At 39.5% G+C, this 18064-nt stretch overlaps 1 protein-coding gene across 3 annotated transcripts in view; it reads right to left on the bottom strand.

Annotated features, from left to right (window-relative positions):
• RANBP17 (RAN binding protein 17) overlaps positions 1-18064 on the bottom strand; it is a 268639-nt gene that overhangs the window by 216156 nt on the left and 34419 nt on the right. For all 3 annotated transcript variants that reach the window (XM_084636664.1, XM_084636665.1, XM_084636666.1), the window contains 5 exons: positions 16920-17066; positions 15652-15824; positions 11914-12107; positions 5280-5385; positions 3891-4026 (listed from right to left, as the gene is read on the bottom strand). In XM_084636664.1, coding sequence (XP_084492790.1) covers positions 3891-4026; positions 5280-5385; positions 11914-12107; positions 15652-15824; positions 16920-17066 — 756 coding nt within the window. The remainder of the gene's footprint in view (positions 1-3890; positions 4027-5279; positions 5386-11913; positions 12108-15651; positions 15825-16919; positions 17067-18064) is intronic.

The following is an 18064-nucleotide window of genomic DNA, read 5'->3' as shown; positions in this document are numbered from 1 at the left end:
GGGAAGTTTGCCAACCACTGACAATGGACCAAGAAAGCACTCCTGCCCATCACTCCTTCCCCCAATTCAAAGACCTGGTCATTTATTCCAAGCCCAAAAGGGAAATCAAGTGACTGAGGAAGTTTCAAATCTGCCAGTCAGGAGGAAGGAAACACCCCACTATCTCACTAGGATATCAATCCTCACCCCTCACAAATACCAGAGCACTACTTGGGGCATGTATCTGGCTAAAATCTATCCTCTTAAATATCCTCAAAAACCATACTTTAGCAATACAACACATGTAAGAGAAAGGGTCATTTCCCTCTTGAGCGTGTATGTTATTTCCCTCAAATATTCATGACATTTCCCCTATCACTTACATTTTCTGAACAGGAAGAAATAATCACCTTTAATAATAATAAAACAAAAATAAATGTACATATTAGTCACAAGTTAAGAATACCGACAAAACCCATTTAATAAATTAGTCAAATAATGAAACACAAAGTGTTCTGTAATAAATAAGACTTTCGTTACTGAAGTAATGGGCCAGATCCTCATGTGAGACTGATCTGCTAACAGACTGTTGGTGGTGGCACAAACATGGTTTAAAAAGTTCATCTCTGCATTGCTTTGATCCAAATGATATTCTGCTCAGAGGCAGACCCCAGGCACCATGTTAGAACAGCTGTCGGTTGTCCAAAGAGTTGAAAACACAGCCCAAGATCAGCACAGCCCAGGGCAGTTCCAGATACATCTCCTTCCTGCTAAACTAACGGCTCCTGTGTCAGCAATATGCCACCAAAGGATTAGCTTTATAGTGGGATTAGTCTGGTTGGGCCAGTTACATCAGCTTTAGGACAAAAATACACCAGTAGTGCTACACTATACCATACCAGAGAATATGGCACAATAGCACTTAGAAACATATTACATGTGTTAATGTGTACAACTCGGAAAGACTATATCCTAGTGCATTACTCTTTCATTGACAATACAGTAGCACCTGCTCAGTGGTACCACAAATATGTAGTGGCACTATGGGAGCAGCCTTTGCGGCTTTTTCAGTTTACTTAGAAAGAAAACCCTCGAGGACCATTTAATGAACAACAGACCATAGGCAATGAATTTGCTGAATTATTTTCATTGTCTCTCCTACAATCTATGTATCTGATATTTGATGTTATAGGAGGTTTTAAAATGTAGCTCCAAATTTACACCAAGCCAAAAGAAACTTTGCTACATTACACTAACTGTAGAACAAGTCTTGTAATTAAGTTAGATTACTCAGTTTTCTGAGTATATGAACATAAGATCAAATGTTTTAACAATGTTCACATAAAACTATTTCAAACTATCTCAATATGGCTGAAATATGCAGAATATCCATTATCTGTTCTGTAAACAAAACTTTGTACAACAATCTGAATCATCGTGAATATTTATATAAATGGATATTAACTTAGCCAATTGATATATATCTGTTTTTCTGCTTCCAAGCTTGAATCCTTTTATTGCATATTTGTAGCTACCTGCCAGCAATATGCAGTACCAGAGGATTTACAACTGCGAGGATAGAATGCCATCTGCTGCTACAAATGCCGCTACAGCAGGAAAAAACAATAAAAAGATAGCACAAGTTCTGTTTTCTATTTTTCTCATACACATAAAATATCAAATAAATATAGTTTGGGATCAGTTTTTAAAAATACACCAACTTCAGTGGGGTTCGACACACAGGATTCCACACATATGGAGCCAATTGCAAGAACAGGCATGCAACTTCTGTTGATAACAGAAAAATCAGGGGTCTCACACTCACTCACACACACACACATACACACACCCACCCCAGACCCACCATGCACAGGTCTCCTCTGACTTTGTGTACTGGGGTATAGTCCTCATAATGGAAAATTCTGGGACAAAGCTCTTTCTCTATCAGGTGTTAGTGCAGGAGTGGAGTGACAGGCCTCAAGACATTAAAGTGGTGAGGCCAATAAGACCATGCAAGGAATGGTGGTAGAATTCGACCCTGAATGGGGAAAAATATGAAGTACAATTTCTCTATAAATTAAAATTATACTGGTAGAAGATATAGTCAACTCATAAAAATGGGCATATAACGGACACCGAGTTGCAATCAGATTGGTTGTTCTATTCCTAATACGGTAACTAGACTTTTAAAAAAGACCTCAAATTTTTTTCACCATTAGTAGTAGTTCTGTAAGAAAGCCTTCCTGAACCATCATGACAGTTGACCAGTTTGGTCACAAATAAGACATTGGTGACTACTGCTTTAATCCATACACATCTATCTGGGGAAAACAGAAATCCTGACATTCTTACATCATTTCCCCCATCTTCTTTAAATGAAACTAGTTGTGTTCTTTTTCTTATAAGGGATCGACAATACATCAAATTAAAAAACATTTTTGATATTTAGTAACATTTTAAATCAACAGTTGGAACTATTTCAGCTTTCATATGAATGGCAGTTGTGACAGCAATCTTAAGACTTCTCAGCCAGTAAATGTAATACATTTTGTGTGCATCATGTTATGATTTAGTGTGCAAGAACTCAGACTTTACATCTTCTTTTGACAGAGAAGCTCCAGGCAATTGAGTGTTAATGCTTCATTTTTAGGACATCATTTCACCCAGACCCAAATTCTTCCCCCAGTAGTACTCAGTACTATCCCTACACCAGAATGATAATGGAAGGCACAGCTTCTGCTGGATTGGCTGGGAGAGGGTGCTAAAAAAAACCATGACAGTCTAGTATAGCATACTATACTCCATCATGCATTAACAGGTCATTTCCACCCAGCACCAGCCCGGACAGCAAGAGCCCACACACAATAAGGAGAATTAGGACATCAATACATTTATTTACCACCTGACAAAAATCAGATATTATTGATCAGAATGATTATGACAACCTTGCTTCCACTGAATTTCAGTCAATGGGAGTTTTGTCAGATCTGAGCAGGACTGGGAGCAGAATCTGTTATTGTAATATTATAAAGCAATTTGTCATATTTGAAAAACACAAATCAGCTTTGGCAATTAAAGCAACACTTAAGTTTCCATGAAAAAGTAATTCAGCATAATATAAAACTTTATTTTTAATATCAAAGTAAGGAGCCATTCAATAACCCTAAAGTATGATTCAAACCAAGGGGGATAAAATAATCCTTTGGTTTGGGACTGTTCACCAGAAAGCATGGGTACAATAAATAAAAAAAAAAAAAAATCTTAGTCATTGTCAAAAGTCTTCCTAAAGATTTGCTTGGGGCTCAAACACAAACAAACAATGTTCCTTCAATCATTCTCAAGATCAACTGATACTGTCTTACTGATGTTCTCTTTATAATATCTATATTATGACTGTCCCCTACAGTTAAGGTGAATTAACTGCTGCTTCTTCCAAGAATGTATCTTACTTTTCCCTATTCCTTCCCTATTTAAAATGCAGAAAAGCCAAATAATGTGAGAAATACAGTGGAAACTGCATAAATGAGTAACTGTCAAAAGAAAAGAACTATTAAAAGAATAAATCTTGTGTACCCAGATGTGAAATATAACACAATATAGCAGAACCCAGTTAAATGTTTGAAATAAAAAACTGAAATGCAAACTAACCTAAAACTATAAAATGAATACAACTGTTAAAAATATTAACTCTCTGCATGCCAAACCTTAAAATATACAAGGTGGTAAATCCTCTCAAACCATCAAAAATTAATAAATTAAATATCTATAAGCTTAATATCCATCAGATAATATCTTCAGTTTTCACTCCAGCACATATTTTTACACATACATTTAAGATATATTAGTAACCCATTTCCTACACAGATTTCTTCATTTTAATTACACAAATCTCGTTTGCGGCAAAGACTTACCTTTGAGGTTCGCTGCAGCTGGTCCCCCACATATGTTTTACGGAATTGATCCAAAAACCAGAGAATCGCGAGTTCTACTTTTTCATTACTAGACCGTGGTAACTGGGCATCCATCAAGGATATCAGCTGAAAAACTCTTAATGCCAAGGGAAAACATTCTCAGGAGGAATTTTCAAAGACACAAATGATATTCTGACAGCTAATTTCTCATGGGTCCATCAGCCATTATTTATTTGCCTAAGCTAGTATTTGCTACTTTTCTTCCTTGCATTTCCTTCTTTTATAAACTACTAACATGACTACCACACACAGCTGCACATCAGCACTATGCTTCTTGCTAAACTATGCTCTGTCCCTTGAAATACATTTTTATACTTCTGTCAACTTGCGAAATGCTCTTTTTCTTAGTACAGCATTTATATAATTGTCAGACAATTTATTCGGTTGCTCTGAAAATTACTATGACTTTTTTCTAATTCTGAAATATGCAATATCTGGATTAGAAGCCAGATACACAAGGTCTGTTTTAAAATACCTCTCACATTTAATAACACATAGTAGAACATCAATAATGATGCAGAGTCCAAGGCAAATTAGTGAAGCCTGAAATGAGGATGTAAATAGAGGCATCATTAGCCAATTCTTAGTGTGTAAGTCCCTTTTTCAAGTGCGCTGGGTATAGAGCCAGGGCAAGTGGGAATTCCCTATTTATCACAGAGAATGTGGTATCATCCACAATAACCTCTCACTCAGTCTGTGCTTCAATAAACTCTATACCCAGAGACAGGTTAAGGCCCATATTTTTAAAAGTGGCCTCAAATTTTGAGTATTTGACTTCAAATGCCTATTGCCTAATTTTCAAAGGTGCTGAGCACCTGCAGTTGCCACTGAATTCACTATTTGCAAACTCATGTGATTAAAATGAAGGAAGCAATACAGGAAATAGACAAACGATAAAACTAACAATTAGCAAAACTACCATTTAAGTCCATGTGCATAATAAATAATAACTACCTTTTTAAGTCTATGTACATAACAAATGGTAGCTGCAGGTGCTCAGGCCACAATCATCCAAAGTTGGACACTAAAAACTGGGGCACAGAAAATGAGAGGTCAATTTTGAAATTCGAGCCCTAAGTGACTTACTGCCTGGCCACTCAGATCAGGATGAAAACACTACATCCTGAGATCTAGAACCATGCCATCATATTGAAAGATGAAGGAGCACGGTTGCAATTGGCTCAAATTTACACAAATTAAGTACAGCCCTTGAATTTGTAGCAGATACCAATGGATCCAACAACTGGGCAAAGTTTGGGCACCTCTCGTTTACCAATACATGTTAAAAAACACAACCCCTGTTTTGGTTTGTTTTAAAAATACACTTACCGACAGGATAATTCTCCATCCATGGCATCATGTTCATCTGTACTGGTATAAGTTAATCTTCCTCCTACAACAGTACCAACAAGATATACCAGCCACGCCAGACGTCCTAACATTAAAAAGAAAGAAAAATCCACTAATAAGCAACTACATTAGCAGAGTATAGTTCTGTAAGACATACGACTGTGGAAGAGTCTGCAAGAGTAGTGGTGGAAGCGTCATCCCTCAAGACATTTTAAAGTGGACTGGACAAACCAATTAAAATTATACACTTAGGAACAATCGAGTGCTCACAAAGGGAAAGGCCAGATTTGAGGGTTGTTTCTTCTTTTTTTTAAAAAAAAAAACCTTAACTATAAATATGAACATAGGCATTAGACTAGAGCAGACCAGACTTCCATATTGTTCAGTATCCTCTCTCTGACAGAGCCCAGAACCAATTGCTCAGAGGAAGAAGGAACTCTATACAGACTATCAGTATGACTCAGGAATGTCCAATTTATTAGCGGCCTGCAGAACCTATCCACAGGATAGATCAACTGTGGTGGCAATTCCATAGTTAAAGCTGTAATTTACTTTCCATTTTAAGAGGATGAGATGCTATACACACCTCAGTTTTAACTCTCCCTTCTATATGAATGCTCTCACATCTGGTCTTTAACCATAAGAGTTGTTGTTTTTGTTTTTTTAGTTTACGGAAGTTAGTTCGGGCTAGGAAAATGAAAGAGTTTTTTGACAAGACTTCTATTTTTTCATAGCATTTCACCTCAAACACCACTTAGTCTAGAAAGTCAAATTTGTTTTATTAATGTAAGTTTTTAAAGGTTGTGGAGTTCATTTGGGAGTTATTCTCAATAATTATTTTAACTTTAGGGATTCTATGAGGTTGCTACAGGATTTATAAGCTTCTTCAGGTCTGGCAAAATGTATGAATTCCACAGGCACAGCCTTTGTAGTTTGTTACCTCGCATTCAAGTAAGAAATTAAAAAACTTCAGAGTCTCTCTTGGTAGTTTATAAGTGCTCTAGTTCTGAGCCAATGAAATCAGAAGTTTTGCAGACACAGGGCAAAGCCTGTATGCTCTTAGAGTTAAATATTTCCTATTCCAGAAAATTAGTAGCTTTCCATCATGTAGTTTTCAAGGTCTATGGGCACTGCCATCAGAGCTGAAAAGTTTTGAAGGTGCATCTCATCCATTAAAAGTTTTGCAGGCCCATTCTGCCAATCTTGTAAGCCATGTGATTGCCACTTCAGAGGTTACAAGGTCTGCAGGTACAGCCCAACAATTAGAATATCTGTAGGATCAATATGTAAATTTTGCAAGATCCATACCTACCACCCTTGTGCTTACAAGGTCTGTATACATTGCCAATGGGGCTTAGACAGCATGCAGACTGTAAGCTCCATCCTGATAAGTATGGGATCTTCAGGACTGTTACAGTACTATCCCTGTAGAGTTTTTATACCTGCAGATCATGTAAACTGTGTATCCCAAAAACTCAGGAAATCCAATGCCATGTTGCAGAAATTAGGACAGTTTAAATTTCTCCCATGTAGTTTAATTACAAGACCCTGATCTTCAATATTTAGACCATGGCAGCCCTAGCTAAATTATTTGTGTTTAACCATGAGACCTAGTAACCAGGAATACCCTCAATTGGGAAAAAAGGTATAGTGGTATTAAAATAGTATTTTCCCATAAGGTGGAGTCACTTCAGTGCCTGATCTAAGAGATGAATTGTAAGAGATTTATCAGATTGTTAGAGCTTCCAGTTGCACATTAACATGTCCCCTCAACTACAATGCTACTCCCGGCCAGTATGTTCACCAGGAAAAAAGTTGTACTGCTAACTCAAGTTAACTAACTCAAAGTACTATCCTAGTGAAGATAAGGTAGTTTACACATGAGTTAAGGCTATGGTGGAGCATATTCCTTAACTCCACCAGCTAACTTATGCCAGAAACTGCCTGGTCTTCCCTAGGATTTTAACCTCGATTTACGAACACACCTTTTTTCCCTAGTAAAGACAAGGCCTTGGAGATTTGACCAAAACATGTTTCAATATTGAATGCCAAGGAAAACCTAGACACATGAACACTGCAATATTTTCCTTTTAAACAACATACCAATGGCCACATACTGTCCTTCATGGCATTTCTCTGCAGAGAATGAGGGCAAAATATTATATTTTATCTTAAAGGAATAGGTAAAATGAGAGAGAGAAAGAAAGTATGACAGACAGACAGACTTTTCAGATTTGTTTGTTCTGTCTTTTTGGAAAGATCCTAAATCTCTTCATGACAAAACACATTACCCAAAAGTATGCATGTATAGAGAAAAATTATTCTAAGTAGTGTATAATAGAGTTTTTGATATATGTATAGTATGCTCCAATTTGCATATATGTTAGTGTTTAAAGTTTGTTTCACATTCTTTACTGAATTCTTCATTTGTATACCACTGAGCTTCATTTAATCTCCCCCAAGTTTTACAGTGACACATTCTGAAAGTACAGAACTGAAGGGCAATGAATTTTCGCTGCCCAGGCCCATTCAGGTAAATCTTTCCGAGATACACACCTATGCATTAAAGGTCTGATCCAGATTTCTGACATTGGTGTAAATCAGGGATGACTCCATGTCATTAATGGAGTTACTCTGATGTAAACAACAACAAAATCAGGCCCTACATTTAAACCCTGTGATAGTAATCTAATGGGAAGAACATAAGCAATGATAAAATAGATACTAAAATGTACCACAGAACGCAAATAAGGGGGACATGATTTTCAATACAAGTATTTATAACAGAGCATTCTGATCTATATTTTAAATATCTTGCAAAAACTTTTGCAATAGAATTTAAAATCACCAGCAGATAAAGCTTAGGGATACATATGCTAATGTTTACTTTTACTTCCAAGGCACAAAGGAACATTAATAAATTATTTTACAGTTTTGGAGAGACACTGATGACACTTACTTTAAAATTCATTAGATATCTGAGACCTTCACTGGGCCATTTTCTCAGCCCATCACTTCTTCGCAATCCCCCATTTCTGCCCCTCCAGTACAGAGTTTTCTCAAAATTCTTTGGTCAAGGAAATGGTGGTTTGCCTCCCACACCCAAGATAAGAAAGCAGGGAGGTCAGCCCCCCACAACCTACAGAAGGATAGAGCCAGCTGCATGGAGGCACTGTCTCTCTGCACTTATCTTTAATCCCTAGCCTTACACATGCTTTCATGCAATGCAGCCAGATAGTGGCTGCCCTTGGAGGCCCGTTATCTGTACCCCAACCCTCATCCCCCCCATGTGCCTATCCTGGACCTTCCAATATGTCCTCTGTGGACTTGAGGAAAGGTGTGATGTGATGGATTCAGATGACTTCAGACCCACTGGCAGAGGGGACCTCTGACTGAAGACCGCAGGGGGACTGATTCTCTGCAAAGATTTTGCAGTATGTCTAAACAATCTGGACTAACAGTACCAAATGTTAGTAACTTTTTCTATTCCAATAAATTATAAAATTAACTCCTCACACTAAGTCAAACACGTAGTTTTTAAATAAGTGTTATTTTTGTGATTCTGTCACAGGCTGATTTGGCACTCATTGAGCAGTATACAGGAGGTACTGGGTGAAATTCTACAATCTGACATACAGGAGGTCAGAATAATGGTATCTTCTGGCCTTAAAATCTATGAGATTTGCTGTGATGGCTGTCGAAAAATTTAAGTTAAAAAGGAGAATTAACAACCTGTTAAGGCACTTACACTTGGACAATGTCAAAAAATATATAATCCGAGAGAACGTCCCCTGGATTCTAGATAATCTGTTTTTTAAAAAGCTATGTGATATCATACATTGACCAACCATACTGTACGTAATCACATAGAACATTAGTGAATCAACAAAGGAGGTGTCTATTAATCACCTATGGGGACAACTGTGTTCCAAAGACTGTGAAATACTTGCTGAACTCATCACTGATGACATGGGGCTAATGCACAGCCAGAGAAAGATGATTACAAAAGCAAGCTAATTCAAAGGAGCAGCAAAAAATAAGATGTTTGCCAAATGGCCAAACACTGCAATAAAAATATTTTATTTACAAGTTTCTAAGAACTATGAAGGTAAAATACGCCCTGCACAAGAGCCCCTCTCTAGGAAGGCAGCATGACCAGTTGTTTGAACATGAGACCAGCTGTTTGAAAAAGAAGCTCCTGAGAACTAAACTCGGCTCTTTTTGGACTCTTTGGGTGTGTCGACATCGCAACTAGACATACCCTAAGTGAGACTTTAACCAAGTAGCTTATGCCAAAGTTTTCAGCAGTGAACACTGATTTTGGATGCCTGATACACCTCCAGCCTAATTTTCTTATGTGCTGCACACATCTCAAATTGCACATGCAACAACGGAGGCAACCATAATTACTGAATGCTTTTGAAAATTTGGCCTTAATTTTTGTCTCAATTTACTCATCTGTTTTTCAAAAAAAAGAGAGAATGCCTACTTATTTCAGAGGAATGTTATGAGAATTCATTAGCTAATGTTTATACTTGACCATATATATTCTATTATAAATTATTAATTATTATTAAAGAAGGGTTCCAGAGAGTATTGAGACCATTGTAATAACTTACTAGATTCGTGGTTCTCAAGAGGCCTCTCCAAACACACACAGACACCACCATCAAATAAAAAAAGACCCACCCATGCACAAAAATATTCCACAATTACACAACGTACAGAAGCCAATTTAAGCCAAATTACACAACGTATAGAAAAAGCAGCACCAGAGGACTGTATAACTAAAATGACCAAATCAACAGCAGGCTCTCCAGTGACTTGAAAGGCTAAAGCCACCCAGTAAAGAGTGGCTATTTCAAAAGACAGCAGCAAACAGCAGCTGCTTTTCAGAGCTGTATGATTCAAACAGCAGAGCCACTATTTTGAACCACACACTCTTGTCAACAATTTGTATTTAAACATAAAACTAGTTACTCTGACACTTATTGAAGTAGCTCAGATTTAAACAAAGGCTATTTTTCTGATGACTCTCTCTCCAGTCTCATTTGTGGAAAGCAGAATCTCAACTCAACACAAAACCAGTTTACCATTACAGTTTTCCCTATTCTTCTCTACTTCCACTATATGAAGCGTTCAGGGCACTTGCTTTTGCAGCTGCTTAGCTAGACTACATATTTTTTCTTTGGCAAAATAATTATTGCTGTAATAATCTGTAATTATGGTTTATAATAGCAATAATCCCAAAGAAATCAGTCATTACCATAGATCACAAGTAATCGTTAACTACTGTTAATGACCCATTTCTTGGGGATTATTGTTTAGTAAACCATGACCGCATCACCATCGATACAGAGAGCAAGACAATATAATAAAATGAGATCTTAATATAATATTAACTTATTTTGTAACATTAAAAGCCATTAAACATCTAAATTAAAGTATGTATAACTAAGGGATGTAACATTTATTGTTCAGCATGAACAGAAGTGTTTAGTTTGCAGAAAAGAAACTGAATTCTTCTGCAAGGAGCAATACAGAATTAAACTGCACCAAACTTTCTCTTATGCCCAAGTATTGGCCTATGGAACATTCCTGCGTTATTGTAGCTGATCATTCCCCTTTGACTCTATGTGTAGAAGAATCCAATAACAGCAGTGAAGTACAGACTGCAGCTGGAGAACAGAAAACTGCCTTTCAATGCAAGTTTGCTAATGGACCACAAAGGGGAAGTGACAGGTGCATACAGGGAAGGGAAGTAAGAGAAAGAGTCAGACCACGTGCATTACATAAGCTAGAATAAAATGGCTCCCCACATTTAACTCTGCATTTTCAAGATGTCAACAAAAAGCAGCAGTATGAATGGCAATATCCGATCCAAAATATCGACAACAAAAGAACAGCTGTATTGGGGGGAACAACACAATTCAGTCATATAAAGATGCAATAACTATAAAACAGCTACACTAGGAAAGAGTTAGTCATTTACATGGTCAAGTTAAACAAGGCACAGATAGGAACAATTAATCTATGTAATAACATTACATAGGCCATAATATTGTACAGTTTACATACATTATCTCTTTATAACTAAGTTGCTTTTCCAATGCTACTAACTGATCCTCACAAAACTCAGAGGGAAGTAAGGATAATTAGTGTATTTATTTTACAGATGGGGCAGTCAAATCAGAGAAGTTAAGGCCTACATTTTCAAAAGTATCTGTCAAGTTTGGGTCCCTCAGTTTTCAGGTATCCAACCTGAGAAATGTACAGCCTGGTTTTCAGAAGTGATGAGTTCTCACAGCTCCCACTGCCTTCTAATTGAAGTGTGGATTTTCATCATCTTTGAAAGTCAGAACTTTAGGTTCTAAAACTGGGAACCCAAAAACTGAGGCACTCCATGCTGGAGGCAACTTTTGAAAATGTGAGCCAAACTGACTTAAGTGAAGTAAAAACAGGGTTAGAACTCAAGAGTTACCACTTTCCAGACATGTACTCAGACCACCGGATCACACTTCCCTCTCATACACAGATGGATAATTTTGCACCATTTCAAGTCCACATAACAGAGAACAATGCAGTCTCAATCATAAATGAAATAAATACTAACCTTCTTGGACTGTGATTTCTAGTGGATTCCTACTAGAAGAATGCAATAGCTTTTGGTAGTTTTGTGCGTTTTGGTCAAACAACTGTACAAGAAGTGCACAGGTCTTTTCATATTCACACCTGCTGACTGTGCAGAGTTGCTCCAGCTGCTGAAATACAGTAGCTGTATCATCCAGAGGATCTTCCAAACCATCTCTGCAATATACATAAAATAGGGGTTACTTACTAGAAACTATTGTTCTTAAAGAGTTGCCTCTGTGCATTCACATCTGTAATAACTAGCATCTCCAGCATCAAGCTACAGGACTGTATAACAAAGTTGTGTCCTCAGGGCAGTCCATTAGCATTCTCATGCTGCAATGTCATCATTGGCTTAAACCATATAATCTATATAAAGGACCATACACACCCCAACCACCTCTATCCTTCTCCCGAGCCGACAGAGTCCTGAAATACAAAGAACTCAGAGGCAGAGGGGAAAGACAGATGAGCAATGTGAATGCACAGAGATAACTCTTGAAGAAAAATGGTTACTAGTAAATAATTCCGCTTTCTTCTTCAAGGGCCTCATTGCATTTCCGCTTATGAGAAAGTAGTAAGTAGTGCTCCTATTAGAGGATGGTGGACAAGATATTTTAGGCAAAAATTGGCTATGACAATGCCTTACAAAACTGAACATTAGATCGCAATGCCAAGTCCAACGAATAATTGTTAATGACAGAATAAGCACAACTCCATGTTGCTGCTTTGCAAGTCTCTACCATAGCAGTCTCAGGCAGCTACATAGGCAGCTCTGGCCCTAGCAGAATACATCTTTAAGCCAAGAGATACTGTTTATTTGGCTAAGGATTAACAAAGCTCAACATCTAAGATGTAGAAGCAGAACCTCACTGGGTAGCCTGGGATCTGAGGAACAAAACAGGAAGGGAGATATAATGGGACAGATGAAAATTTGACACCACCACAGATATAAAGCTGGGGTGAGGTCTCAAAATGACTTCTTTATGTAACACTATAATGAGTTCAGAGGCCATAACTAAAAAAATTCACCGTTGGCATTGAGAAAGGAGGTCAGGGCACAACGGAAGCGGAACCAACAGTTCTCTGGACAGAACAGTGTGCCAATGCTGCCACAGCCACATTTGTGTTAGCAGTATGATGTTGGCTCTGTCCTCTCTGATTTTCCTTACGACTCTGGGTATCGAAGGAAGGCTAGGAGAGGACTGCTCCAATTGAGCAGCAATGCATCCGATGAAGATTTTTTATCTTTGTGACCAGTGGTGCAGTAGATGACACCTGGCATTATGAATGGACACAAATCAGTCAATTTGTGGCTGACCATAGCTGAAGAATAATGAGGATACCACCTCATTTAGGGACCACTGATGTTGGTTGTAAGATTTCCTGCTGAGGATGTCTGCCTGTATGCTCTCCTTCCCCACTGTTAGATGTACAGCTAGTGGGTGTGCCAAGAGTAATGTCAAAACAGGTAAGCAGTCTCTACAGAGGACATGCATCAGTGGAGGAGACAAAGAAAAGGAGGCACTGTTCTTGTTCTCCTTAGGCTCCTTTCACAGATCAGAATGCTTCCTCCTCTTTTCTTTTCTCTTCCCTGGGACAGGATCATGAGGAGATCTGGAAGCCCGACTCTGAATAGTGATGTTGACCAGTGCTGACTGGGAGCGAACCAAGGAAATTTTTGATGCCAACAAAGACAGCAGTGCTAGAGCAGTCCTGTTTGGATAAAGCATACAGCACTAGACAGTACCAACCAGGAGACTCAGCCCAAGTAAGCGTTTGCTTCAGGAAGGTCAATCTGAGGCCAGACAACAAGGGGAGCAATGAAGCTGGGGCAGCAAAATGCATCTCAAATCTTTTTACAGAAGACCTCAGCACTCCCAAAAGAATGTGAGGATAGTCCAAGGAAGCCAAGTGCACCTGCAGTATTAACTTTCTGTTCTCCTCAGCTGAGAAGAGATGAATTCTCATCCGATGAAGTGAGCTGTAGCTCACGATAGCTTATGCTCAGATAAATCGGTTCGTCTCTAAGGTGCCCCAAGTCCTCCTTTTCTTTCTGCGAATACAGACTAACCTGGCTGCTCCTCTGAAACCTGAGAAGAGACAGTGCAGCAAGCGGTCTCCTGGGAGACTATGAGCCTGTCCCAGGCACTGTAGGCACCAAACATGTTCATCTGTCTCTGGAAAGATGGTTGAGCAGGTGGCACATCTTTTCAACTCCAAACAGAGTTCAGGACTAGACACAGCCTAGGGGATAATCCAAGGCAAGTGACCTCATCTGCTCTAATTTTAATATGACTGACTCACTCACTGTAAAAGGATAGGCGAACACGCTTGCAGACTTGAGAAGTAGTTCCACTTCGGTCTTGCTGCAAACGAACTGAGATGGCTGTGGTTGTGCTCTTCCTCATACAGACTGACATGAGGACAGCATCCTAGCATGAGAGCACTACTGCACCCCACAGGACACAAAGCTTAGTTATACAGTTTCACAGCTTGACACTACAGGAACTAGACCCTGCAAGTGGGAATGCACAGAGGCCCCCCGAAGAAGGATTAAACATTTTTAGCCATTCAAAACACATTTTTTCTTTGGCTGCTTTATTTGCTGTGATCCTATGGTAAATTTGTCTAAAACATAAAAGGGATTTTGGCTATAAAATGTCAAGTCAATAAATAAGAATTACTAGCTGGGACAATAAGTATAAATCTATATAGCAAATGAAGGTAGTACTCACTTAAACGTGTACTGCAAAGCAAAAATAATACAGAATCAGCACAGATTTGTATCTCATTAACCAAGCTGTCATGGCATTTAGTACAGAAATTGTTAAACAACCCTTTTATTCAATTTTTTTAAAGGTTCTCTGAAAAGTTATTCTCTGAAAAGCGACTATAGAAAATGTATACTGGTGTTCCATTTTTGTGTGCATGCAAGAGTTAGTTATGGATAGAATATGCTCAGTTTACGAGTAAAAAGTTCACACATAGACAACAAAAGAGATTCTGCAAGTGGAACTTAGTGAGCAATTTTGTTGATGATACATGAATTGGAATAGAATCCAACTTACTCTCTCCTAGCTTTATTGGCCCTGTGGAGAACAGAGGAATAAATATATATTTTTTAAAAACAGCTCATAGCTTATTTTTTTTTTACTAAAATAAGCAACTATAACTTCGAATACAACAGGGAGCAGATATGCTGAGTAAAAAGGGACCACTTTACAGTCATTTTTCAGAGCAGAATCACACTTTAAAATAATTCTGCCACCTCATCTTGTGCTACTCTCTCCCACCCTTTCATTAACAGGTGGGATTGCTTTTGCTGCCTTCCTTTGCTCATGTAGAGAGGGACCCTCGGAAGCTCCTGCTCTAATGGTATAAATGGCAGAAGAGGCTCAGCATCAACAATATTTTAGATATTGGATTATAATGGGCAAAGATCTTTTTATAAAATAAGGGGGCTCTGGAAAAGAAACAAATTGAACTCAAGTTTCATTTTTAATTTTGCTTTTAAGACACTGGGCCAAATTCTGATCTCACAACAGTGAGAAACAGGAGTGACGACTACAATCAATGAATATAATTTAATGTAACTGACGTGAGAAAAAGGCCATTAAGTTTTATTGATTTTAAAACAAAAGCACAACAGAAAGAACAATGTACCAGCTAATCAGTGCTCTAAAACTGCAAAGTTCTGTTTATACTGAAGAAGGTTTACCTTATAACTACAGGAACAGATTCCAGTCTAGAAGTAATGTATGCTTTTGTAATTTCTGGTGCATATGTATCTAAAAGGTGTGGTTCTGTTGATTTCACAAAAGGTACCGATGCTACCATTCTCTGCCACAGAGTTAGCAGATAGTGAACACTGTTTGGAGCAAACTCCCAGTGCTACAAAGAAACAAATGTAATTTTCATTAGAGCATATCTTATCCTGTGAAAATTCATGAACATTCAAACCTTATCTTTCCTACTAGTATTATTTATGTTGAGGAAGTCCTCAAATATCCCAATCAGAATCAAGGCCCCACTGAATTATACTAGACCAGAGGTGGCCAAACAGCAGCTCGCGAGCCACATCTGGCTCTTTTACAGTTAAAGTGTGGCTTGTGGACACCCCTCCCCGCATTCTCTGCCTACCAGGCTGGGTGGAGGGAGGCTGAGGGCTTCTGCCTAGCAGCCGGATGGTGCAGCTAGGAGCTTCTGTGTGAGACAACTGGTGCCTGCTGGGAGTGGGGGGTACAATTTAAAGGTTCCCCCTACAAAAGCTGGAGTCACACCCCTCTCTTACCCTCAGAGGGCCCTCCCTGCAGCTCCCAGATGTTAGCTCCTTGTGAAGAGGCAGATGCAAAGAACTGGGAGCTGCAGGGAGGGGCCACTGCTTTAGCTCCTCTGCCTGTCCCCAAGGCCGGAGCTCCCAGCTTGCTGGCTCTAGCAGCTGCAGTACAGGGAGAGGGCCCAGTGGCACCACATGATCAAGTGGAGCCAGCAAACCCTGGTAAAAATCTGGCAGGGGGGAGGGGGAACCTGACCCCTGTGCTCCCTCCCATGCATCACCTTTGACTTCTGTCTAGCGGGGAGCGGGTCTCAGGGCTTCAGGCCCAGGGGGCGCACCTGCCAGGGCTCAGGGCTTCAGCAGCAGCAAGGCTGAAGCCCTGAGACACCTCTCCCCACATGACTGAAGCCCCGAGCCCCAGCAGGCACCTCCCGGGGGCTCTCAAACATCTGAAGATTGTCATATGCAGCTCAGAGAGTCAGTAATTTTGGCCACCCCTGTACTAGACACTTTCGCACAAACACATAGGAAGACGTGAGCCCAGGGCTGAAGAGTTTACAAAGTTACATTACTGGCAAACTTGGAACAAAGTACATTTTCAAGTAAAATAACATCAACTGAATACAAACCCAACCCCAAAAACAAAACAAAAAAATCCCCCAAACCAAATCCCACATCCGTTAAGGATTTAAGGCTGTATATATCCTTACCTGTAAGCTAGTAATAGTGAAATTGGCTATCAATCTGATAACCTCTGAGTAATCCTTCACCATTACTAGTTCTCCCAACTGGTAGTTTGTCTTTAGTCGAGCCAAAAAACGACAGAACTCATGGTAATTACCTGGATCAGATAAACCCTAAAATTACAGAAGAAACAAAGTTTTTTTAAAATCACCAGACTAACCTAATATGCTCACAGCAACTGAATGCAGTGACTCTTTGGGCAGTAGGGAAAAGAGGACAAGGATCCTTTAAGGGTCCCTACTGTATTTGGGTGAAGAGAAGGTTGAAGAGGGGGACAGATTTCCCTCAGTGGAGCCCAGGGGGCTACAGGAAGTTGCTGGACCAGGGACTCACCCACCATATGCACCAGGGCAGGAGCAGAGGTATTTATACCCATGCATTCCAGAAAGAATTCTCTTGCTCTCTCTCAATCCCTGATCAGCACCACCCATCTTCCCACCACGGGATCAGAGCAGAACCAGGTTTTATGATCAGTTGTGGGCTTGTGCTAGCCCCTTTTTTATTTGGTGCTGGGAAGGAATTTTTTCTTCACTGCCAGATTGGCTGGGGCAGAGTGGAGTGTTTTAGCCTTCCCCACAGCAAGTTAGCTGATGAGATAGGTAAGGTGGTTAGGCCAAGATGTCACAATTAAATAAGCAGCAAGTGTGGCCGTTGCCCAGCACAGGTACTCATTATAGAGGGGATAAACAGGAGTTGTAAGTGGATTTAGGGAGAGGCATCCTCTAACGGAAGCTGGAGAAAGGGAGGTTGGTGCTTGTAATGGCTGGTATAGCAGGAAGACAATTCCCCCCACATTTTTCAGTCCCCCTTAACCTTCACATTAGGGGTAAGCAGTGGGGTCCCAGCAACATGCTGGCTGGGACCAGGTTGGGAAGAAGGGCTGACAGCAGCCCTCCCAAATAAGTGAAAACAATTAAGGACAGAATGATGACCAGCACTGTAAGATTTATTGCCAGATATTTCCAGATGCATTGTGTGAACAAAAGGTGCAGCCTAATTAAACCACCTCCATTGCCTCTTGTCTTTATTCCTGCATGGCCGAGACAAGGCCATATAACATCTCTCCAAACATTGTTAATTTAACAAATGACAACTTTGTTGTGCATAGCTT

Source organism: Lepidochelys olivacea (assembly GCF_965140295.1).
Source record: "Lepidochelys olivacea isolate rLepOli2 genome assembly, chromosome: 8".
NCBI classification, from domain to species: domain Eukaryota; kingdom Metazoa; phylum Chordata; order Testudines; family Cheloniidae; genus Lepidochelys; species Lepidochelys olivacea.
The sequence above is the reverse complement of the archived record's forward strand: the minus strand, read 5'-3'. Positions and strand labels throughout refer to the sequence as shown.